The sequence below is a fragment of the Acyrthosiphon pisum genome, chromosome A3 (assembly GCF_005508785.2).
Source record: "Acyrthosiphon pisum isolate AL4f chromosome A3, pea_aphid_22Mar2018_4r6ur, whole genome shotgun sequence".
Taxonomy (NCBI): domain Eukaryota; kingdom Metazoa; phylum Arthropoda; class Insecta; order Hemiptera; family Aphididae; genus Acyrthosiphon; species Acyrthosiphon pisum.
The window spans coordinates 41,735,057-41,762,328 of NC_042496.1; the positions used below are offsets into that span (position 1 = coordinate 41,735,057).

Here is a 27,272-nt window from a genome sequence, read left to right on the forward strand (position 1 = left end):
CGCCACTGCCAGCAGTAGAAGACGGTGAGAATAAGGTGATTTTTAAAATCCTGTAAAACCACGTGTTCTTAAAAATTATAAACGACCGAAACATTTTTACGAATAATATACACACATAACAGAGTGATCATACCACTACATATAGCGATTATTTTTAATAGCTAACGCCTGACACTCATTATCTATTGGAAAGTATAAACGTTTTTGAAAATACTTTTACTATTTTAATCGTTGTATTTTTTAAGAATTTGACTTTGATGAATACATTATATACATTTTGATTTCATATTCCGAAGTTCAATATATTTCTGAGAATTTTGATATATAAGAATCGAATTTAAAACAAGTATAAGTACTATTGCGAAGTAATTACAATTTTCAAGTAAGGCCCAGATTTTTATACAAAATATACTATAGTAGAATATGCACATTTTTAAGCACACAAATCTTAAAAAATGTAAACATACAATATACATATAAATACTTGGAAAATAGTGTAGTTTTTACAAATGTTGTAAAAAAAATATATTTTTTATACTTATATACGTTTATATTTTTTAAGATAATGAGTGTTTACTATATTAACTGCTATAATAATCTCCCAATATTTTATTATAGTAACTAATACACTGTATAATATACAGTGACGTCCGACAAGGATAAAATCAAAGTTGTGCTCAATCAAAATATGAATATATACCTATACATATAGGCAGCTATAGCAAAATAAGAAATTAGTTCATGTAGTTCGAAGGTAACAAATTTACCAAAACGCCGACTACCCGAATTATTCCGTCCAAGTGCGATTGTTGTCGTTATTGTATACCGATCAAAAGTGGTCTCGGATTCGTTTCCAATATTGGAAATCCGAAGGAGATATGTATATACAGTAAACACGTATTTAATTGGTATAAGTTATCAAACCTGATACATGTGTGTCAAAAACCGCTTATAATTATTATAAATGGAGCCGTATACCCCAAGGCTTTGACACAAGTCATGATCACAACCAGAACATAAAATATATGTATATATTGTACACAGTAGTGAATAATAATGATATACTAACTTGATCGCTCGGAAGAATATTGCACATCCATCTACTCGTTTACGGTCGTTTTCGGACATAGTCTTAGCTCTTGACTTGGGGGAGAATACGCCATCGTAGCCGTCCTTCTTAAGCTCCGGCAAAAAGAAATTGTAAAATTGATCCGTTTCGACCTCCTGAAAATTCAAATAAAACGCATTAATTATACATTTTGAAGTCATCAAAGTATATTATGTCTAAGTTGTGCGTATAAGTAATGTGTTGATAAAAATAAATAATTAATTAATTAACAATTACTGTCATTACTAATGATTTATTGGTGACACGCATAGATACAATATTAATTAACCAGGATTGAATACAATTTATCGCGTTTTTATTTTGATGCCTTTATATACCTACTATATAATAATGACAGCTACTATCGATTATAAAATACAAGTATTGATAATCTATGCGACACTAAAGCTGTGATACAATGTAGGTACCTACTCGCAGTTAACATGTTCGCATGATATGCATATACAATTAAACTGAAAAATGATAAAATTAGTACTCCACCAGTTAGACTTAAACAATTGCATTGAGCAAAACTAAAATTATTTTTAAAAATGCTGATACATCTACATTTTAAAGTATATTGTATATGTATATGTATACCCACATGAAAATAGAGGTTTCAATATTATATATTTACTCTTTTCAATTCATTTACAAACAAAAGTTTAGTATATTTTATTCTACTAATTACATCTTTGATCTTTGTAATTAGGTATTATTTTTTTTTATGAAAAACGACTAAGATTTTATATTATACAATTCTGATATTTTTATACAATATGTTGAGACGGAATATACAAAATATAAATACCTATACATAATATTATATTTTTTTTAAATCAAAATCTACACAGCTTTGGGGAATAGAAGGGTAGAAAATCGCGTCAAAATAGTTAGGTATATAATTTCATTTATTATCCGAAAATCAAGAAATCCAATAAATTGTTGTAAAATCTTATTTATGTAAGTGTACCTACATTAGTACTCAATGAAAAAGATATAATTAACAATTATATTAGTACTTACTTAATTTTAGTTCTTTGTAAATACAAAAGTACCTATTGTATATAAGAAAAATTAGAGTTTTATTGGTCACTGTAGCTGTGTTAATAAAGTCGAACACAATTTGAAAATTAAAATTAAATCTTTAAATTCTATCTAATTATTAATCTTGCTTAATACTGACAATCAGGGGTGGACGGGGAAATACAAATTGGCCCCGGGGAAACAGAAAATTCAGCCCAATTTTGGGCTAATAATTAATTACTTATAAGTTATTGCCCAAATTTTCGCCAAGCCCAGACGGTTTGCTCACCCGTTACCCTAGCCCCTGTATACAATATATTAGGTATTCGTAAAGAGTACAGATTATATTTTACAAAAAAATTTCCATCATGTTTTGTAATATTTGCGTCGTGTATATTATGTGTGTACAGAAAGAATTATCTAATCTAAGAAAATAATTTAACAGCATTAGCCTAAGCACGTACCTGTAAAGTGATAATATCGGCAGTATAATGCCGGATTTCGCCTAAAATTACTTTCTTCCTATAATCCCAGGAGAGGGCCCAAGATGGACAATATCCGTACATCTGAGTAGTAGCATATTTCTCACATAAAACGTTATAACACATCACTGTAACTGGACCTGTACCATGGATAAAGATTAACAAGTTAGGTTTTAAAACGAGTAATAATCAAAATAAATTAAAATTATTATAACACACTACGGCGACTCACAGGAAGGAATATTCTTGTTCGGTCTAGATAGAGGTATCCATGGTCTTCCCGGCGGCACAGGTACTCTCACTGAAAAAAAAACAACAAAATAAAATGAAATAAGTAAATAGATTTCTAATTAATAATATATTAATATCACTAGTGTTTAATGACAATCGTAAATATAAATATATAACAAGCAACTGTATATATATAATTAATAGTAAGTGTCAAGTGATATGATTTCTTTTTTTCATCCGATTATTAATCGTGTCAAAGGACTTATTCCCGGCGCGCCGCGTGAAAGTCTCACACCACCGCCTATACGGAACGAAAAAAAAGTAATCATAAAAAACTGTTTCGACGATAATAATCATAAATAATAATAATAATAATATATTATTATGTCTAAATTAATTCAATCGCAATCCACAAACACACAAGCGAGCACATTGTACTCGGCGAGACAAAAACATCATTCATAGAGTTTGAGTAGGTATTTATAATATAAACACATCGCACGCGGGTAACAGAAATATTTATTGTCATTTGTCGATATAAGCTTGTCTAAATCTAAACTACGGACGTCAGACACACACTATACTTTAATACACACGTCATCATAATTCAATGGTAGCATGTGCGCATAAGCACAAACACTATATGTCACACGTGTGTGATGTGTTTAATATATTTTATTATATATTATTATCTATAGAGAGAAAAAAAGAGTGAGAGATACACACACAGACCGTCGTCATTGTCGTCTGTACAGGCAATTATAATATATTCATTTGCAGACAAAATCGTCTTTGAAGCCTGCTCTCGTATATTATGTACAAACGCATGTATACAATATATTAATTTAGTCTCGTCGAATCGGATTGGAAATCGAGTTTAATAATAATAATATATTCATTGAGCATTACGTATGCCGATCGCATGCAATCTCGTTAATTTTTCCTTATATATACAATCACAAATGCACACATATTGTATATAATAGAAGCACGCGCTTGACTGTCGTCGTTGATCGGTCAATAAATTAATTTGTAAACCCGCGCAAGCCGGTCTCTCACCTCCCTGCATCCCATCCCTTCTAAAATACGAACACGCGATTAGGTTCTCTCGTTGGATAGTAATTTAATATTCATACCTAAATATATGCGTATATGCAGACGAGTAAGGTTAAATCGCATAGTATACGTTAAACATTAACACGTTATAAATAAATTATAAATAAATTATAATACATAAAAACAAATGCTGCGTCTGGCGTTATTACTTCGGGTTCAATTCAACCGACTACAGATGAGCGAGAAATAAAATAGTTTAACGTAATCGTCGCACTGGGTTGATGGCCATACACAATAATATGTATAACGCGTATCATTGATTATAAAATTGTATTATATCGTATTTATAATCAATATTCGTGCGCGGCAAGTCAAAATGCATTTAAGCAAAGTTTCAATTTCGGGCTAATAGGAAGACATTGTGGTACGACTAGTGAAAAGCAAAAAAAAAAAATCAAGAACAATTTTATTAAAATGATAATTATTTCTGTCCGCACTGATAAATATTTTAATTATCGTTTTTTTACGCGCTATATTATACACAACAAGTAGAGAGAGAGAGAGAGAGAGAGCGTGCACCCGCCAACTCCATTGTGTCCTCTGGTAACCGCGTATGGTTATGAGTTTATGACGAAAAAAAAATGTTTCTAAAAAAATACAAACAATTGCGCCGTATTCGTGTGTGCGTTGTATAGTGCACGTCATAATGCCATGCAAAGATAATAATATTATGCTCCGCTTACAGTGTAATAATACAATAATAATAATTATTATTATACTATACGGCGTCAAACTCGCGCTGACAAGCGGTCGACGGTCCTCCGAGACAGATTTCGACACATAATAAATATATTACAATATAATAATACGGAGACGTGACGCGCAAAAACAATAACGCGCGTAATATCACGCACACGATCTACGTTTACGTATATCGGCTACCAGTGTTTATAACCGTATATACAAGGTGATTATGTTAAAGGTAAACGCTCGTTTTCTCAAAAAGGATCAGCGTTATTTTATCTTACACGATTGAGGTCATTACAAAACGACATCTTTAAAGAAAAATTATAATTTACAATAAATAAAATATGTATAATATTTGCTATTTTCACCGTTAGCATTTTTAAGTTTTTACTTTTTTGAATGAGACAGCATCCATTATTAATTTCATACTATACGAAACTGATTATATTTCCAAGAATTTTGATACATCAATATTTACTACTAATATTCACTTTAATTAACTATATGTTCTAAATCCAATTTTTATATTGACATACTGAAATTCTCAGAAAAATATTCCGCTTTGGAATCGAGAATATGGAATTACAATAATTAATGTATGCTGTCATTCAAAAAAGTAAAAAATTTAAAACGACAAGGATAAAAATTTAGTTTACTCCCCGGTAACTTGAAATTCTCCATATCTCGAACAAATAAAATTCCTCTCCAAATAACAACAATAACACGTCATTAAAATTTTTATAACTCAACATTTTTAGTAAGTCTAATTCCCCCCCCCCCACTATCCCCTCTGAACTTCAAATTACCGAGAGTCGACTGTGCTAAGAACTATAATTTTTGTATTATATATAATGTTGTTTTTCATTGACTTAAGAACTTTTCAATAAAATACCTTTAAAAGAATCACCCTGTATACACCATGCACACACAGTCAGTGCGTATTATTATTAATATTTTACTCGTCTTTATAGTGTTTGTTTTGTATATTATTTTTGTTGTTTTATTCTCCCGTTTCAGATCCGACAAAAACTGTCCGTTACGTGAGCGCGTGTTCTAATCCATCCAAACCACACGATGAGTCGCCCGAACAACCGTTTTTCGACGCACGCCCGAAGCGGCAAAGGGGACACCACATCATCATCGCGACGACGACGACCCGTGAAAAATCGCACGCGCGTTTTCACGGCGACTTAAGCACGGACCAACCCGTAAAGTTGTTGAACCCGATGACCAATAAACCCATTTATGTTTTTTTTTTTATTCGCTGTTTTACCACGTCGATCAATTATTTGGTTATTTTGTGACGGACAAATCGCGACGCGGGGCGGCCGCGTATTAGCGTTCCACGGCCACGTAGATCCGTTGACGATGACGACGACAACGATGTCTTTTGTATACGTCATTCATATATTCATATAATATTTCGTGATAATTAATACGATTTTATTTGTCTTACTCGTACGCGGATTGTCGACGGTATAATGTTATGCTAAAATTCAGGTCAATCATTTAACTTTTTTTATTATTATTTTAATCAAGACGGGTTATAACGTTGTAGGTAATTATACCACGCGACAATTACCAAACGAGCACATATTATAGTATTATAATAGATTACAAACCATTGTTCATTGTGCACCTTCCCATTGGTAAGACGACCTATAACTGAAAAAGTCGTGCTTTCAAAGGTCATTAGTGAATTTGGATATACTCCAGCCATTCCGGATAAAACATCAGCGATATCGGTGATGCCGAAAAATATTTTAGTCGCGTTCCTCACGGCATTCGATATCTCTTGCAATGTTTTTAAATATATATAAGGGCGAATATAGCCGAAATTCTTACGCTGTACAGGTAACGGGACAAGGTTAAAAGACTAGATTTTGGCGAGTGTGCGCGTGTGCGCGTCAAAACCTGTGCAGTGTGCACCCGACACCACAACCATTTAAAAATGTAGAGGTAGGCGTGTGTATATAATATAATATTATAGTTGTAAAACATCATTGACTCGCATAAATATGGAAATTATACGTGTAAAATAACCCATACAACTAAATCTTCAAACATATATTGGTATAGGTTCGGTCATATTATAATAATATGTATACCTATATATTATATATCAAGGAGCAGGGCCAACCACAATATAATATATGAATACATATGTTTTACCGTTAATATTAATTTAAAACTAGAATAATTATGGCTTCCTGATCTTTTAATAATAGCGAACAAAACTTTAGAATACTATAATTATCATAATCCGTAAATCCCACCGTTCCCGTTACACATATTGCAATTCGATATAATTGATTAAAGAAATTAAATTTGTTAAGTACCTATATACCTCATATCTAAATATGTTTATAATTATTGTTATTATACGTATTAAATGAAACGAATTAATATAAATACATATATACATATTATATATTATTATATTCAAAGTACGGAATAAATAATAATGCATGCCCTTATAAACCTGCGTAGTGCGTACCCATTTTATTACATCCTGTATTCCTGTGCAAGGATTTAACATATCAAATAAAAAAAAAATAAATACACTATAAATCAAGAAATAGAGAGTAAAATATACTGCGATCAAGTTGTATACAGTAACTAGAATAAATGCGTGGGATATGAGAAATTGGTTCGCTTGATATAGAAAGTGAGACGAATAAAATTATAATTTTGCTCTCCCGATCTCTAGTCAATTGAAAACATACTTACTACAGCTGCTTTTTTAAAATAGTTACTTTTCTTAGCCCCTACCATTGTAAATTGTTTAGAAACTAATTTACACATTAAAAAAAAAATTACGAACAAAGGCTGACGATATATTTATAGCCTGATAACAAGCTATAAACAATAGATACTAGCTTCAATCGGGTACATATGGCAGTCAAAACTATTCATATAACATAACAGTAATAACACTATAACTACACTATAATAATCCATTTTCTACAGAATCGGCTTAAATCCGCTATTGGTATACAAAAACTTAGCATATTATTATAGTCAACCCCCAACAAACTTGTACGTAACTTGTAGGGACATTACACATCTAGCAAACCATGTGGCCTATGACTTCTATTTAGTAGCGTATTTAATATTTTTTCAAGGGGTAATATACAATTTTTAATAGACATTCAGTAACATTATATTCATATTATTATATATATGTTATATTGTGTACAAAATTTGGTCTCTGGGGGAGATATGATCCCCCCCCTTCGCCCATAGATACGCCACTGAGCCTGGTATATAGGTTAAGGTCGCAATTATTGTATATAGTACATGATAACGATTAACGTACGATATGATATAGAAAGAAAACAGTAATATAAAATCAATTCATCACTATATTATATTTGTCAAAATTAAAAACCATTACATAGAAATTTAATAACTCTCCTCTCACAGCTGCGTTTTCCTTTTGTGTAATTTACAATAGTTTCGTAAACACGAAAACGTTGAGGATTAATTTCAATTTCTAGTTTGTTTCATTCACGACGCGATAGGTACACACAATATAGTATATTATAGATTGTATCGACGAAATCGTCGTAGCCGCGAAGAAAACGAACGATATACCTAATATAATAATATATTATCATTCTATATAATAGAAATCACGTATTTTCATACTACCTTTACCTATACCTCTGTAGCGATACATGCTAACTGCCACGACGTGTATATTATTATAGGTATATGCAGCTGTTGATACCCGATGTATTTTTTATAATAAACAAAAATAAAATGTCACCGCTGTTAATTCTTGGGTGGTGGGGGGAGGGGGTAGAAACACCGCGGTTGATACAACGGCGACGAGAGACGTTTCCGTCTATTGTCAAATCGGAACGGAGAAGTGAGTGAAAGTAGGCGAATTATAATGAGAAAGTCAAACTGAACCATTACAGCAGTTTGCTCCACATTTAATGTTGTTCGGTACGCGAGAGTATAAACAGACGCACGCCTGCTATCACGGGCAGCATCATAACGAGAAAATTTCTTTTTGTTTCACACGACAATGTCAACACGACCTGCGAATACATCACACACACGTACTGCCAAATCGCAGGATCCCGTCCGAAAACAACAAAAATAATAGTTTAACGTGCTCTCTCCGCGATACCGAGACGCAGCTCGGCCCGAAATCGGCTGCACACAACTAGATTACAATAATTTCTAAACGCCACCGCCTAAGCAGCAGCAGTTGCGGTTTTTTTTATAGACTTTCGTCGCATCCGCGAACGAGCGATAATAAACCGTGCCGTTGAATGTATATATGTATATTATAATATGTATACCTACTACATACATCACATATTAGTACTATTACAGTACCCCTAACCTATACGGCTATACGAATTATTTTTTAAATCGTAATTGGAAACGATTATAATAATCGTTAAAATAGTGACTGCGAACAACAATAGTGGGTATACCTACTATTATTAACCCGGATGTGCGTGTAGTGCGCAATTACAACACCGAATAGTCACGGGCTGCGAGGTGCAGTGGGTTTATATCCATACACTTATATATAATATAATAGGTATAATGTAGGCACATAAAAAGGTATTGACGGGTGTTGGCGGAGTTAACTTGACCGCAAGTCCGCGTCATGGTTTTAGCGTATCACCGAAACGTCGTTTTTCGCCTCGAACACGCTACATTTAGGTATAAGCGGTATCTACATAAACGTTATAAACATTACATTATAGGAACGTTCGCATGTTTTTATGCGGATTTAAAACGTATCCGATTGATCATTAATCAGTAATAAATAATTAAAAAATCGCACTAATAGTTCATTAGTATAACTGTACAAGGTAATATTATAGTATTATACTTCTACGTATACCCGACTCGCGGTTATTTTTTACCAAATAGTTTGGGAGCAAACAGAGAATATGGTTGTATATACACTACGGACACAATAGTATTATATTATATACATACCTAATACGTGATGCATTGTCATAAATCGTATTGTTCAACTAAAGTTAAATTAAAAATAGAGAATCATTAAAAAATATAAAACATTATACTCGCAGCATCATGAAATATGAATAGGTAAAAAAAAGTACACCTAGTTTTTTTTTCGATTCTGTTTGTTATTTAATTTAGATTTTTTCCCAATATCTTTAACCAGGATAAAATCTCGTTGCATATATAAAGAAGGCCAAAGATTAGTTTTAATTTGTATATATCCCTGAAATTACCCGTACAGCTGACGGCTATACTTATATAATTTGCTCATTTTCTATATGGAAGAATCTGTACCATCTGCCCTCGGGGCGTAATTCGAGAAATCATAAAAAGTCAGTCGTCGCGATAATAACGAATGATCAGCAGAAATGGTGTGAAAGTCATAATATGCAAAACATTTTAATCAAGGGGGGGGGAATAAATATTGAAGGTCATATGTTGAACATAAGTTATAACAAATAACAATGGAGCAACAGTTGTAAAATAACGGAAATTCCAATTATATTGATTTCGGGGCTTATCAATAGCATAAAAATGTAAAATAACTAATGCGCACCTCCTACTGAAACACCGACATAGTACAAACTATTGACATTATAATAATATATTAACAGTAAAATTAATTTTTGGAGAAATAGGCTACCAGTTAGAATTAAAAACAACATTTTCATACAAAATATTAGATATATATATTTTTTAAATAAAATCTGGTTAAATATTATAGTTTGACTACACCTCAAGTTTCAGTATCAAACAATAAATTAAGATAAAAATAGAGAGAGACATTCTATGAATTTATCGTGATAAAATAAAAAAATATTCATAGTCATTTTGCGATTAGCTTATCCTTTTATAATATATTATGTATACATGTATACATTGTATATATATAGCGAAACTAATTAATGAAATGTAATTAATTAAATATCAGCAGTGTTTATAATACTCTATTGAATAATTAAAATTATCGTTTACAACTCGACGTACTTAAATTGTTCTCCGATGATTAATAGTATACACAATACATAATATACAGACGTATTATCAAGGCATAATGTATAGCAATTGTTTTTTTTTTTTACATAAGTCATCATAATATTAGAAAATTATGGATTCTATTTCATACTCGTTACATAAAAATTTAATAAAAATCTCTTAAGTAGTGTATATATTTATCTCGTGTCAAAATACTTGCACAATATTTTTAACACGTATTGATCCATCACACGGAACATAGGTATTTAAGGACACAGTAAAAAAAATCTATTGTACCGCTTTAAAATCAGTATACAAAAACTACGAAAAGATAATTTAAAATCACAACTATAACGCGTATTATATTAATATACTATATAATATATAATTTAAAGTTATGAACATTATGCCAGTACGCGCGTGTCACTCAAAGCGCCTCATTATTGTATAATACTCAACAAGAGGAATGTATAAATATTAATTTTCAGTGAAAATACGTTTGTACCTATATACACATAAACGACTAATCTGTGACAAAGTCCTAATAAACGAATTTCGTCGGCTCCAAAACAAGCATAATGCTTAAGATTATCGCAACAACTATGATAACTAATTACTAATAAGATACTAAATATACGACGACGAAGATGACGTATTGATGTATAATATTTAAATAGTGTAATAATAACCTACACAAACGTATACATAATAATATAACGTAACCAGGCAAGTATATAAAAAAAAAATCGGGGGGGGGGGAGGATTCCACCCCCAAAACCCCCCATGTGTACGTGCTTGAGTGTAACTGCAGAACGGTCATCGTTCAAGAAGTCTTTTGGGCGAAAGTTTACCCGTTGTCGAGGAAAATCCAAAACAAAATCACAAGTTTCTTAATCGTCATCATATCATATGGGTACACACTACACACGCGGGTATTATAATATTATAGTAGTTTCTCCGTCGGTTCCCGTCCAAAATTTTTGGGCACGAAATTATATTATTATTATTATTATAGTACATCAGTACATATTATATACATCGTATAATAACATATACACTATATGCAATATGCGTCCGACGGGGGCCCCCTTACATAAGCCGCGTATTACTTTGTTCCGACCGTGCGTCGTCCATCACGACTAATTAATATTCCCGTAGCGCAGTAGTGAAACGCAGATTATACATATATATAATATTAAACCCGCGATGCTCGAAAGTCCTGCGGAGCCGAACCGTCTCGTCGCCGCCGTCGTAATTCCGACGCACAATTGTTATCGCCATTGTATTTATTATTGTTATTACTATATTATATACATGATAATATATATGTTTCACAACGTTGTATCAGCCGCCGCCGATGCGGTTTTTGTTTAACTTGTTTCCCGTCTTTTGAACCGCGTTTATAACAGCATAATCGTATGATCATAACAATAATATAATAATGTACACATATAATAATAATAAAATATACACACAGGTACAGTGTACACTCAACAGTGGTACACTCCAACACACACGGCCAATCCCTCGCGTTTGGGTTCGGTGAACTTGTGTGTGCTCCGATTGTTATTGTTTTTCGGAGGCGTCTCCAGCGTCTTCGGCAAAAGTGGGCGCAAGCGTGGGTCTCCTCCACACACACAATACACATATATATTATATACCCATTATAAGTATGTACATTATATACAGCGGCAGCACAATAGTAACGCGAGACGCATTGTCGTAGTTCTTTGATTTTCAAAAGGTTTTTATAATAATAATAATAATATATAATATTTCCGACGCGGAAGCCCAGCTGTACCAATGTATATAAGACAATATACAAAGGTCACGACCGGGGTCAAAAGCTTCGGTTGCGGCGGTTACTCTCGGGGAGAGTCGTTATTATTATAATATTGTGCTACCTATATAATATTATACTTGTGTATACACGTAAAATATACACGACACGAATCCGCTGGAGGCAAGATCGGAGTGATGATGGTGTCACATTGCACCATACCCTCCCCCCCCTCAACGATGATGACGACGACGAAGACACGACGGCCGTAATATTACGCTCTAGCACAAAGTCTGTTAGGCGGGCGGGATAGATCGATATCGCGGGTTTTAATATCGTACTTCATACATTATTATCCATGTACGAATATAGGTGCTTTCACTGACAGTGCACGAGGGTGTTTGGAGGCGACGCGACGTTAGTGGAGAGCCGTCGGGTTGTATCGGGGTCAGGAGGGAAAAAAGTGGTAATAATAACGATAAAAAACGTACCCGTTTCGCCAGAAAAAACAAAACACTTTCTCCGGCCAGTGAAAACCGAACGTGAACATGCACACGCACATCACCGCAGTACAGTGTGTATAAACATATACTATCTCTATCTATACGTGTATAATGTATATATCTAGCAATAGAGCAGGCTATAAAGTCAGTAAACACATTATAAAGAACGTAAGTAGTATATACGTATATATGAATAAATATAAACAAATACAAAAAACCGATACACGCGTGAGATGTGCATGCATATATACATATTTAGGTCAACACGAAAACGATATGGGAAAAAAGTGCATCAATTTCGTCACACTGCAATCTCCGGCACCTCTCGCTCACACGACGAGTCGCCCGCCATCTTATATAGTTATATATATGTGTGTGTTTGTGTGTGATATAAATTATAATATAGTAATTTACGACGCACGCACGCTGCCAGGTCCGCCATAGGTACCCACGGTTAACGTTAACCATGTATATAGATATACGTATATTATACTCATTATACACGAGTGGATTGCTCCGGCAGAAAACTCGACGGAGCTCGCGATCCGCCCGGCGGCGTTGTGGCGAGAGCGCGAGTGTATGTACACATTATTCGTCGTGACACACCAGTCCTTCGTTCGACGACGGTTGACCTTCGTCCCTCATCGGACGACGACCGCGTCGCATCGTTCTTTCGCCACATATTATATAGTATACACAATATGTGTGTACAATGTGGCGCAAAAGCCCCTAGTCGCCAACGAGTAACGACAATCGAGTTAGCACTATTAAAAGTATTGTAACCTAGGTTCGGTACTATAAACTTATAAGTTATAACCTAATCTGACTTTTATATAATAAAACAGCGGGACCAAGTATAAGTGTGACTTGACCTTTCCACACATCCAGTCCAGTAACGCCAAATCTTTCAGATTTGTAGAGGCGGAATTGACAGTACATTTTCCGAAGCTGCAGTTTTTAGCATATCATATAACAGAAGGATGTACGCGTTAACAATAGGTTATACCTATGAATATAATATTAGGTACTATATACATTATGTGGCATTTTCGACAAAAACGGAAGGAGCTACTTACCACAGTTGTACACGCGTGGCGCGGCAGCGTGATCAAGAAGAAATTAAAGATCGTTCGACGTGGAAAGCGGTGAAAAAAATGAAAGTGTCCGCGGACACGGACCCCACACAATACAATTCTCGACGGCGTATTTTTACTACACGCTAAATTATATATACGTTTTATCCGTGCGAAGTCGTTTAGAATTAATAGGTGGCCGCCCGCCCACACAATATACGATCTCTAGTTTTGTTGTAGCCATTATTATTATTATTATAATTTTCTTCATTTAACTTCGTTTTTTTTCTACTATTTTTTTTTTTTTTTTGCTTTGTTTTTACATAGTTTAGACGAGAACGTGAACGCTTGATCCAACATAACACGCGCTCCAATAGTTGCCGCCGTCTACTATTATATTATTATTATTATTATTATTATACTTGTTAACGCGCACAACCCGAGATTGCTGCGAGTTTCCGCAAACAATAATTCCGACAACAGACGCCCACCACCAATCACCTATATTTTATACATTATTATTATTATTATTATTGTTATAGTTGTTATTTGTTATTATATTATATTTAGGTATATACACTGCGCAGTGCGCTATACGGTAAACGACGACCGATAACTTATCGTTTCTAATCGAAAATTGATTTTGTACCGGATCGATGAGGGCGCAACCTCGATCGATATATTATACATCGATATAATATATATCACATTATAATATTATTAGTTGTCTGAAAATTGCAATAGATTCCAAATGTACTTGTACAGAGTATAGACTATAAAATGTATACTACATAGACACCAAAACGGACAGCATGACCAATAAAAAAGAACTCCGATCATATTATCATGTTAGGTTTATCTTGATACATACAATTCAGTTTATAAATTAATAAATGCAAACTACAAAAACGTAGGTAACGAGATTATTTTGAGAATTCGACACGTTTTTATCGCACTACGCATGCAATTAAAAAATGGTTACACTGCTGTTAACGACAGTTTATCAATTTCAGTTAATCTTTTTTTAACGCCAACATAAAACGTACAGATTTTAAACAATTATATTTTAGTCCAAAATCAAAACAAGAATTCACACCCATATCGTCTACGAAAATTCTATACAAATACATATGTACACACTGCACCTATTTTTTGTGCGAGTGCAAAATTTGACATGAACACAAAGATTGACTGAATTGTCTATTAACAACATCAAGATCAAAACGTGTAATTATAACCGTCATGTATACGCATACAATATACAGAGTATGTTGAAAACTTGAAATCATATAATTATAAAGATATTATTTAAGTTTTATTTATTTAACATACATTGGAAAGAATTATGCGAGGAAAAATTAAATGATATTATACAGAAAAAATACAAATAACTATACTGCGCACACAAGAAAACTACGATGACTATGGACAAATATTAAATTTTTAATTAAATCAGGTAAGTATTTTGATAAAAAAAATTTAATATAATTAAATATAAGTTATAACATTACGAATTATTTAGATTCCTCCTATTCTATGATAGATAAATAATATAAAGCAATTTAATCAATTAATTTTATAAATATTAGTATAGGAAACTAGACTTTCAAACGAGTCTACCTAAAAAATAGTTTTATGGGCCTAAATCTGAAGTTGGCCAACTAAATGGTTTAAAATATTATTTTCTCTACATTTAACTAGTCTTAATAATATTAAATTTTATAAACTACCTCGGTGGTAGCTGTAATTTAGATAATTCAAATGAACTGGCTTACAACTCACAAGTAGTACAGTACACAAAGAAACACGACCGTTTTGAAATTTCGGGCAAACCATTGTAGCCTATAATAATAATAGTAATAATAGTATACCGGAGCCGCTACTATATACGGGCTGCTACTGCAAGGCTGAATAAACCAACACGATAACGACATCAATATACAGGGTGTCCACTGTCCAGTAGTAATAAGAAATTCAAGTTTCAACCAAGTACGTATGTAATTTTCGAATGATCTAAAGTGTTAAATTGGTGTTACTAAACAATATGTTCTAGACCTCGAATATCTTTTTAAAACCGATCCATCTGTATACCTACTTCCAATACGTCTGTAACTATTAGGTGGGTAACAGTTATATTACCTGTGTATTTCATGGTAAAGTAAATAAACATAACTTTTAAAAAATCTCAAAACAGTTTTCATCTTGAACTATTATTTGAAGTATAATGATTAGAGTTTTGGACAAAACTTTACTGACGGACACCCTGTGGTATCGCATATCATATATTACACTATAATATAGTTCGTATAACCGGACTTGTTATAATCTCGTAACGACGTGTATGTATTATGTATATTATAATATCATAATAATGAATTCGAGCAGCAGACGCGTCTATTATTATACTATGTAAATATATTTACAGTACGATATAAACTATATTATAATATACGCTAATATACCGTCAGTCAGTATGTATATTGTACAATATATTATTATAATATAGTGTACGTTATGGTATTATGCGCCGTCGAACATTACATCACCGTCATGAGGGGATCGACGAATGACAAACAAAATACAAACACGAATGCGTGTAGTACACATCACACACGCACACTACCTATAAACATTACATTATTGTACACGCGACATCATACATACATACATACATAGTACATACATATATACATATTACATGCACACATGCAGACAATCAATTGACGTAACTATACGTATGTATACGACACGGTAAAGCACTGTGGCGCGGGAAATACAGGCAATGCAATGCCTGCGATCCAACTGCTTTGCACAAAAATATTATAACATAGAATCCCACGATGTGTATCATATCCCATATGATATCAATATACATATTGCGCAAACAAGCAGATTTAAGCATTGGCAAAATATTTATAAGGGGCGTAAACGCTTTTCATCATAGTTTTGAAAGGTACGGGAAGATGATGGGGAAATATGGCAGTTTACCGATCTCAAGCTGTTATAACTAGGTAAATAGATATACAGCTCAGTAGATTACAAGTCAAATGGTAAGTTAGTTTAGTACAGTTTAATAGTTTCTATAAGTGCAAGTCCTCGTCAACATATAATACTAGCGCGTAAATTATGTTGTTTTTTTATATAGAATACCTACTTCTTTTATTATTGGTCAAGATTATCTTATTCGGCTGCAATCAGTATTAGACGAATCAGTCATAAGATAATGTTTGTAATTATGTCATGATTTTTAGATATATGACTGAAATAGGCAAGTAAAATTTTATTCCGACGTATTAGGCTGTAATTGAATTGGGGAATGCAAGGGGCGGAGCTTCTCTACTAATTTTCAATGAGACACGGGGACCAAACTTTTTTTATTTGACAAAATATTTTTAAGCATACCAACTTTTGTTTTTCTTAAGTCATTATTCAGATTTAAGATATTCAGATTCAATTAGCTGAATAATTATACACAACTCATTATTATTATGATAACCAGACAAGCTCACATAGTCACATGTCTGTGTTCAATAATTTTACAATTAGAATTACGGGTAGTTTTTAAATAGCTTACTAGACTCCTCAACTTAATTGTTCAAAATTCGAACACTGCACATATAGGTATAACGTTTGATACAAAACGAAAATCAGATTTTAACAAATGAGAAAAAATGATAAATACTCTAAGCACTGTACTAGTTTCACGACAATTACTACGTGAAAAAACGGTCCAAATTAGAGATCGGATTGGCCGCAATCATTATTTCATAATACGGTGATTTATTTTTTTTATCACGCAACAACAATTATTAAGGGGTTATTTTAACATGCATGCTTATATAACACGGTTTTATAGTGGTTATGGAGGTGTAAGAGGAGCATGCAAATGCATTATTAATACTCTTTTACTAAAACTGCGTTACACATATAAAGATGATAAACTAGATTGCTAACATACACTGACAATCCGGGCCGGATGACGCCACTTTTTTCAACACATAGGTATATATAGTATTTTATCAATTTGTATCGTGATAATAATAATACACAGATATAGAAATAATACAATGATCAATTTGGTTTATCAGCTGGTTATAACACTATACATAGTGCACAATCAACATGGCGTAGTTTTTGGCGACAGCTGATATCACTAGTTAGCAATCTAGTTTATTATCTATATCTGTGCTGCACTGCTGCGTTATAAATTGTAAGTTAAAGTCTTAAAGACTAGTTTATAAGTTAAAGAAAAATATAACGAATACATAATTGTGCGCTGAATTAAATAGGTACTACAAAAATATATCACCATTCCGATAAGAGTTCACCCATACACAATATGAAACCTTAATTTAAAATGCCTACCTAACTTTTAAAACTTTTATTGAAAAAAACATATTAATATACATTAATTATCACTTCGTGAGCTATATTCCTACATAGGGTAGGTATACATAATTCTGGGATGCATCAAAAACCCCACACATAAATATAATACAGTAATTTCAATCAATAGCTCTCAGAACAATAAACATTTCCCCAGGGTAATAGAGTATGTTAGCTGTAATCTAACCATCCGCAAAAACTTTAATACAATTACCATTGACCATTTCTGAATAACAAACATTTAAATATTACAGACGATTACATAAAAAAAACTACATCTTCGTTAAAATTCTCCAATTTCAAATCTATCCTATATTGAAACAATAAAAATCATTCATCGTTTAAAAATAAAATTGCCCAGAGACATTTTAACCATTTTTTTTTATAATAAACTAGGTAGCTATGGTGCACAAGGAAAAAACTAACAAGATATCGTTCGTAGAAAAGGGTTATTCACTCGATGGAAACATAGCTACTGTTTAAATTCATAAGTGAATTTTATTGTGTATAAGGTAAGTCGATATTTTTATCAAATCATATAAATGTACAAAAAGAAAATATATATAAAAGATAAAACGCGATAGCGTTATGAATTACGATAGTATGATATGTAAGATGAAACCAAGCGAGTAATCATAGCTTATAGTAGGATCGTGTTTAGGTTAGTGTAACTTCCACATTAACATTATATTTTATGATATATTTATCATATTGTTGTATATATTTACCATTAAAATTTAAAATTGTAATGCACTCATTATGTGATACGCCATATTATGTACGAGATACTGTTAAAAACGATAATATTATATTAACTTATGAACATAACTTTTTATTTTTAATACGTGTTACCCAATATAAACAACTATGTCTATGTGGATGAACGAATGAACAATATTTTACATAAGTACACTTAGCATTATTTTATAACTTATGCACTTACTGCTTTTTTTACAAAGTATTAAATGAAAAAACTTTTTGTAATAATAATTATGGCACACACGACACACAAGTACAACAGTATTTTGCGATATTATTAATTTGTATACCCGTTCAAACACAAGACGTATTCAATAATTATGAAAACAATATCTATTGATTTTTTTTTTTTTATTAAACTGATTCATTCGCCGTGACCAGTTTAAATGTATGATATTATATAACTCAATTGCAATTAAAGATGAACTTGAGTATAATAAGGTTAATCAACTATTGTAAAACCGTAAACCAAAATAATAGTACGATGTGCTAAGTGCATATTATTTATTTCCGTAATGGATTTAATTAAAATAACAGTTCGTATCTTAATTGATAGAAAATCAATAAATGTACTATTTTTCTTGCTATTTCTAGATACGTGAGTGTATCGTAAAACCATAGTTTTTATAATCCAACATTTATACAGGTACATCATTATTTTGTGTAATAACGGTTTTTAACATTTAACTTAAATATAGGTAATAGTCTATAAAAGTTATAGGTAAAAACTTACAAAGACCAACGGTTTAAAGCATTGATTTGAACTTTTATGACATTTGATTCACGAAAACTACTAAAAATGATTAATGAAACAGTTCTGAGGTCAGTTCTGATCGATAACGCCACAAGTCATTGTTTCGATGTGATAGCGGATGACGAATGAGAGGTGCTTGCTTTAATATTGATACCATAGTGGCATAGTCCATAAGTAACAGTTATAAAACTTATTAGCGATTAACGCGTATTGTCGTGTATTTTCTAGGAATATACGCACACGCTGGAAGACATTTATTTTATCGTGACCTAACTATCAGCTATAGCTAATTTCTTAGTAAGCAACTTGTCAAACGAGTTAAAACTTGTTTATGATTGCAACAAGTACAAAGGAGTTGAATTGAACATTTTCGAAACTTCACAATTGAACTACCTTATCGTGATCCAACAAAATGTGTAAAACAAGCTTGTTAAATTATTGTAGGTACATCCTAAAAAATAAGAATACTAACACTTTTTTAACAAAAACATTTTAATTTTTAACCAGATTTTTTTAATTTTTTCGGTAATATTTCTTTTAATAAAAACTTAGTAGTGTAAGTTAAAGAAATGTTAAAGTATAGCACATACTTGTTATGATACGTTTAACGACATGTTCAATTATGAATAACTTTAAAAATGTTATAGTTGATAAATTGATTTAACGTTGGCTGTTTCTTACTATAATTTCTTACTTGTCCACTCGAAAGTACAAATTAATTTTTACAGGACGCGTCACGTCGTCAATGAAATAATATTATATTACTTTCGAATTTGTATCAACATTTTTAATGTTGTACTGGCCAAGGAATTGGTGCGTATCTTAAATATATCAACAGTCAACACCAGGTATATAATCAGTTATCACATAAATTAAAATGTAAGTATAAAATATATTAGTATAGACAAGTCTAGTACAATATTAAGTTAGACTATATTTTATGCATAATAACAATATACTATCCACAATAAAAATGTATATTCCGAAACAATTCAATTTATACAAAAATAGCATGATCGATGTTTCTTTTATTAATATTCCTATGTTAATTCAATTAATTTTGGATAGAAAAAAACAAATAAATAATAATATTAAAAAATATATTAAAAAAATATGATTAATGTATGATAATCAAGCAGGTAAGTACCTAACTGTTGTATAACTTCTCAGATTGTCTTTCTTTTTCAACCACAAAAACGATTACGTACAATTCGAATACAATTTTGATAATTTTAAGAATATTTTATAAATTCAAATTAATTAAACGTATAATTATTAATTCCATATAGAAACATTATAAATATAATATGGTTATTAATTTAATTAATTTTAATTAAACATTACAATTGAAAAGACATTTATCTTAAACGTAAATACAATAAAACCAAATTCAATTCCATATTATATAGTTCTGTAAAATAAAACTGTAGAATCATGTTTAAAACAAAATATTTTTATTCTACCTATTGGAAGGTTAATAAAGCGTTTGACTATAACCAATATTATTTAAGCTAATAAACAGATAGTTAATAGAAATACAATTTTGGAATATTTACTTAAAATTCACTTTATCCAATTGTATTACGATTTCTTTGGACGTTATAAATATTTATAAATTATTTTGTACTCAAAATAGAATGCAAATTATATAATATTTGAAGTTATGTTGATATTCTTCTAAATTAATTCATACTTATAATGATATAACATTGACTTTAATATATTATTATAGATTCCTTATTTTTATTTGGATGAATTGTTTTAATTTCCTAAACTTAAGCTATAGAAACAATTAATATAACTTTTAATTGCAATTGATTTAAATTATTATCAAACGCCACAGATTCATGTGTAAATATCACTATACCCATGACTATAAATTACGGTTATTTATTGATTTTATTATCAATGATGATTATCTATAAAATATCAATAGTAGCTCGTTCCTTTTTCTGCGATTCGAATACGTAAACGAATGATGAGACATGTCCTTATAACCTGACCTTAAAAAGATTCAGAATTAATAAGGAAAAACGAAAAAAATAAATATCCACCGGAAATCAATGTCATGATATTAAAGTTGTCAAAAAAAATGTATTAATTTAGTCAAAAATTTTGTTTAAACGACTAATTAAAAAAAAAATTAGAAACAAAGAAAGAAAGGAAAGGAAGCGAACCGGTTGATGTGGTAGGGACAGCCAGCCAACAGCAACAGCAGTAGTTAATATCATTATTTTCTAGAATCGGTCACTTTTAGACCGATTAATCAAAAGGAGGGGGCGAGACGACCGGTATGAAGGTCAGTAGGACAACGCCGTCTTTTAGATCTGGTGAAACGTATACACGACGACTGACTATATACTACTACTAAACTATACTACCACTACTACACCACTCGTATAGTCGTATTTAACTATACACAAAACGTTAACCACTCACTACTACTATCGTACGCACTAATATAATAATGTATAACGGCTGCGTGTTAATTAGCGATCGACTGCACAGGAGAGGACTCTCCTCCATTCGTGGTAAAATATTTATATTTATATATTGAATGATTTTGATGTGGCGACGCACAATACGATTTCCATCGCGAAACGCGACTCACAACCTAGACCCGATTGAAATGGCTGATATATCTGGTATAGTATATACTATATATTATACATATACTATAACTTAAATTATCGCGGTTTTCGATTAATTGTATAGTTTTTTCCGCCATTTTACACATTCAAATACACTGCTGAGCTCAGTTAAGCCTTCGATTATAATCGAAAGAAGGTTAAATACGGGAATATATATATACATACGCGACGCAAGTGCATTGTCGTAGTAACGTAAAAATAAAAAAAATCGTCCTTGATGGGACATAATAATACTACGCTGTACTGTCCCGGGTATGATGCACGTGTACAAAGATTAAATGAAATTTCTGCAGCGCGGTGACAGAAACGAACATCAGACGAATATTATTGTATATAGGTACCTACGCATTAAACGTGCACGTGTATACACCGTCCACACGCACCTACCTAACCGACGAAACGGCGACGTCATTAAAACGGAAACCTAAAGAGAATTTTAAAATCCCAAAAACAATAATTAACGGCCGACGAAGACGAGAAAGGCAACACCTCGATGAAATGTAGAGTTCGTTGTATGTACATATATATAATATTTAATATATATATGTATAATATATATTATAATAAATATATATTTTATGTGAATGGTTTTTTTTTTCTTGTCTTATAATAATAACTCGGCGCGTGTTGCGGGGGTACACGCGCACACACACACACACGCGGATGTGAAAGCCGTCTACTTTCTAAATCGTAACAGCGGCGCACACGAGTACGGATCATCTTTTAAACGACGACGATGAAACGCGCACAAAGAAAACCAGCCATCCACCGTCTCGTCATCCCACACGTATAAATGGTATAATAGGTATACGCGGCAAGCACGCACAAGGCACAACGCACACAGGCGGCAATCGATGAGAGAATTATTATTATTATTAGTTATTACTATTATGTGTATACGAGATGGTTGCAGTGGTTGGCCCAGCCGGTCGTTGTCTCCTCCGCCGTCAACCGTGCTAAACACGTCATGTTTTATTCGTTCCAAACCGTCTCGCCTGCTAGTCTATACATATAGTAGTATATTTAATACTGACCGATTCACACTAACCGGGTTAGGGTTGAAATGTATTAACAAACGCATTTTTTAATTCATATTATTTTAAGAAGTATTTAATAAATTAAAACTGTTCTGAACATTATTTAAACGTATAAGTACATTAAAATCATTTTTCTGAGAAAATGCCATCATTTACGATATACCCACCTAAATATATATATGTATATGTAAAATTGTAAAGTATATATGGAAGAAATCACCGTCGGTCAGTTCGGAGCTAAGTCGTGGCATAAATACTTTTTCAGTATTACAATTTACAAAATATATGTATGGAACGATAGAGATTAAATAATATATAATACATATTATAATCGGTCTTTCTCCGATCAAGTCCGGTGGTGCGGAGTTCTCGCGCGATTAACGATCAAATCAATTACAGCCACGTTTCGACAACAGGTCGTTCTTGCGTGCTGCAATGGCCACCGTGTAACTCCGACAAATTAGGTTAGGTATCTAAGGTTTTTCTCACTTATAATTATTTTCGAAAACGAAAAGTAAACGCATAGGTACATTATGTACCTATATAATAATGTATATACTATTTACATATAAAACAAACGAAAACGACGACGGTAATAAAATCAATAATATAACAGATGAAAAAAAGAAAACCTTTATAGTACCACACACATTACCAATCTGCATAATAATATGTAACGGCCCGATAATAATATAATATATATACAAATAAATAATAAAACCATCATCGATGAGATCGAACGAGAGAGGCTGTTGCGGCGTCGGTTTCCACGGTCCGGCGGCGAATTGGGGCGCACAGTCTACTTGGCCCAGTTCATCTGGTCGTACAATACCGGCAGCGATGAACAATACACGTTTTAACTCCGGAGGTTTTCTGGTTTGTCTTGTTACATCCCGAATTGGCCGTGACATCGCCGATTTTTCGTATTTTTTCTCACTCTCTCAACTCCTGGTATCTGTGTCTATGACATATATATTATATGTATATATATATATTTATTTATTTATTTTTGTTCACGGACGAATTTTGGATACGATGCCATTGTCGGCGGCGGTAACACAACGTGGTGTCGCGTAAATATATTAAATAGTATACAATGATGATTATCTCGAATATATTAAATATTTTACAGCCATCAAATATTTTGTAAGATCACACATTACGCACTTGAACGAAACTAATCGGATGTCATAAGAAGTATAGCGTACATTGTACATACACACACACACACACATGAATTTACCCCGGCAATCGGTTATTAAAATATGTAGCCAATGACGAAATAACACGACGAGGTATCACGACTAAGTCTATACACCGAACACATACGACATTATGTATAATGTATATTGTATAGGTATACCTACATATATATCTATAAGTTAATCCATGATGATTACTCGTGGTTAATTTAACTAAATAAAATTAAAATCCGTATACATTAAACTATTAAAGTATTAAATATATGTGGAGAACAATAGACACATAATATCATAGGTGCCTACTGCAGCAAGATCCCACTATAGTAAAATTGAAATTTTAGATTTTGGCATACACTCCAGTCGTATAAAGGTGAAACTTAGGTACGTAATGTTAAAATGTCTAAATGCATTCCAACTTAGTAGATTTATTGGTAAACAATTAAAAAGCTATTTTATTTAGATATATATAGCATTCATATTTGTTGTGCAAAGTACGGATATCATGATTAACATTACGGTTGAATGTATAATATTCACATATAGATAATGTTGGACATTGTTATACACTTGCTGCAGTGGAAAACGTTTGCCAAGATCAAAAGCTTTATAAAATAAACAAAATATAGTGCTGGCACTGCCTACTCGTGATACTGCGGATAATATTTGCATTTAAGCATACAATAAATTCCAAAAATGATCTAACAAATAGATACACCCACTTAATAAAAATATAGTCCTGCAGGTTTTCTTTTCCAAAAATTCTGAGTAATGTAAGAACGTTTTTAGGATGCTTCGGGAAAGTCTTAAAAATATTATAACAATAAAATACCTAAACACAAAACCCTGTCGAGTTTAAGTTGCAACACACATACGGACAAATTATTCACGAATGGGAAACAAATGTTCATTGAGGAATATATAGTTATTTAAATATTATATTATACATTAGTTTTATATGGCTATCTATAAGCAATTATTAGACTATTATAAGAATTTAAATTTCATATAAATACTCTGATAACAAATTCGTATAATTTTAAAAATTTTAAATGAATCGAAAATTATTACAATGAAACACGTGCGTGCATGCATGCATGCATACAATACGCAGACGAATATAAGAATAATAAGAATATATTAAAATGTCGAAATGACCGCCGTATATTGAATATCATCAATAGAATCGAATACGAATAGTGAAAATCATCATGGGACCTACTTACCGGGGAAAAAATAGTGAATTTATTATTATTTCTCTATTCATCATTATATATACAATCGCATAACACTAAAAAAAAAAAATAATATGTTCATTGCAAAGAAACTCAGGACATCCTGGTTTGATTTCAGCTTCAAACGATGAAGATAGGTATGACGAGAAAAAAAAACGTGTTTTTTGTAGTGGGTGTATAGAGAAAAAGTAAATATTAGGTTTATACAAAATATATATACAAATCGACTGCAACAGGAACCGTAATATGTTCTGAGCGCAAAATCGTGATAGATAAAAAATGTTAAAATACTTTATAGCCGCGATAAACGTTGAAGACACGTTTTCGGACAAAACCTAAGGAAAATATTGCACAGCGCTATCAGTTATAGTAACCATTTACCTGCAGTGACCGCGTTTTCCTCTATATAATTAGCGTTATTATGGTACCGCGAGCCGCCGCCAACAATGCCATTAATGTTGAGGCACCACTATATAGAACTAAAAAAAAAAATCACGTTACAAGAGGAGATCGGCAACGGCGGCGCTCTGATCACTGCCTGCCGGACTAGATTCGATCGCAAAGCCGCAAACACGTACGGGTTTATTATGTTTTTATTATTATTATTATTATTACGGGAATATATTATTATAGCCCCGTCGTCCACATTTTGCAACAACGTTTTGTATGTGTGTGTCAGTGGTGGTCAAATTATTATGTCATATGGGAGGAAAATTACGCTAATTTGTATTTACATTATTTTTTTAAAAAATATATTGGTAATATTAAAATTATAAATAAATAAAAAAAAAGGTCATGAGGGATATGACAACCGTATGATTTCCACCGATGTGTGAGTGTATATGATTATTTTTATTATATTTTGGCATCTTTAGACCGAAAGCACATTTTAAAAGAAATCCATATCTAAAGCTAGTTGTTGCAGTTTATTCAAATTTGTATATAAGCAAGTGATTTCGTGACCTATCAATTCATCCACTCGTGAAAGGAAACTTTTCAGTAATGAGGTGCACGCAACAAAAATTAAACGAGAAATTCAGTAAATAGTTTAATACGCGTATTAATATGATTTCACTCCCGAGTATTGGAAAAATGTCCAAAACAATTAGAACCATAGCCTCCGTATCTGTATGTGATTTTCTTATAACATAGTGTTGCACTTATATATTATAAGCTACACGCTTAAACGTGCATAAGTATTATATATATTGTTGGTAGGTACGTAAAGATAATATTTACTATCACTGTTATTATTTTTTGTTGTGTATT

General features: G+C 32.1%; 1 protein-coding gene across 1 annotated transcript in view; it reads right to left on the bottom strand.

The window, feature by feature from the left end:
• LOC100163624 (CCR4-NOT transcription complex subunit 6-like) overlaps positions 1-27,272 on the bottom strand; it is a 61,654-nt gene that overhangs the window by 11,450 nt on the left and 22,932 nt on the right. The window contains exons 6-8 of the mRNA XM_001947345.5: positions 2,849-2,917; positions 2,599-2,756; positions 1,070-1,224 (exon numbers count right to left, since the gene is read on the bottom strand). Coding sequence (XP_001947380.2) covers positions 1,070-1,224; positions 2,599-2,756; positions 2,849-2,917 — 382 coding nt within the window. The remainder of the gene's footprint in view (positions 1-1,069; positions 1,225-2,598; positions 2,757-2,848; positions 2,918-27,272) is intronic.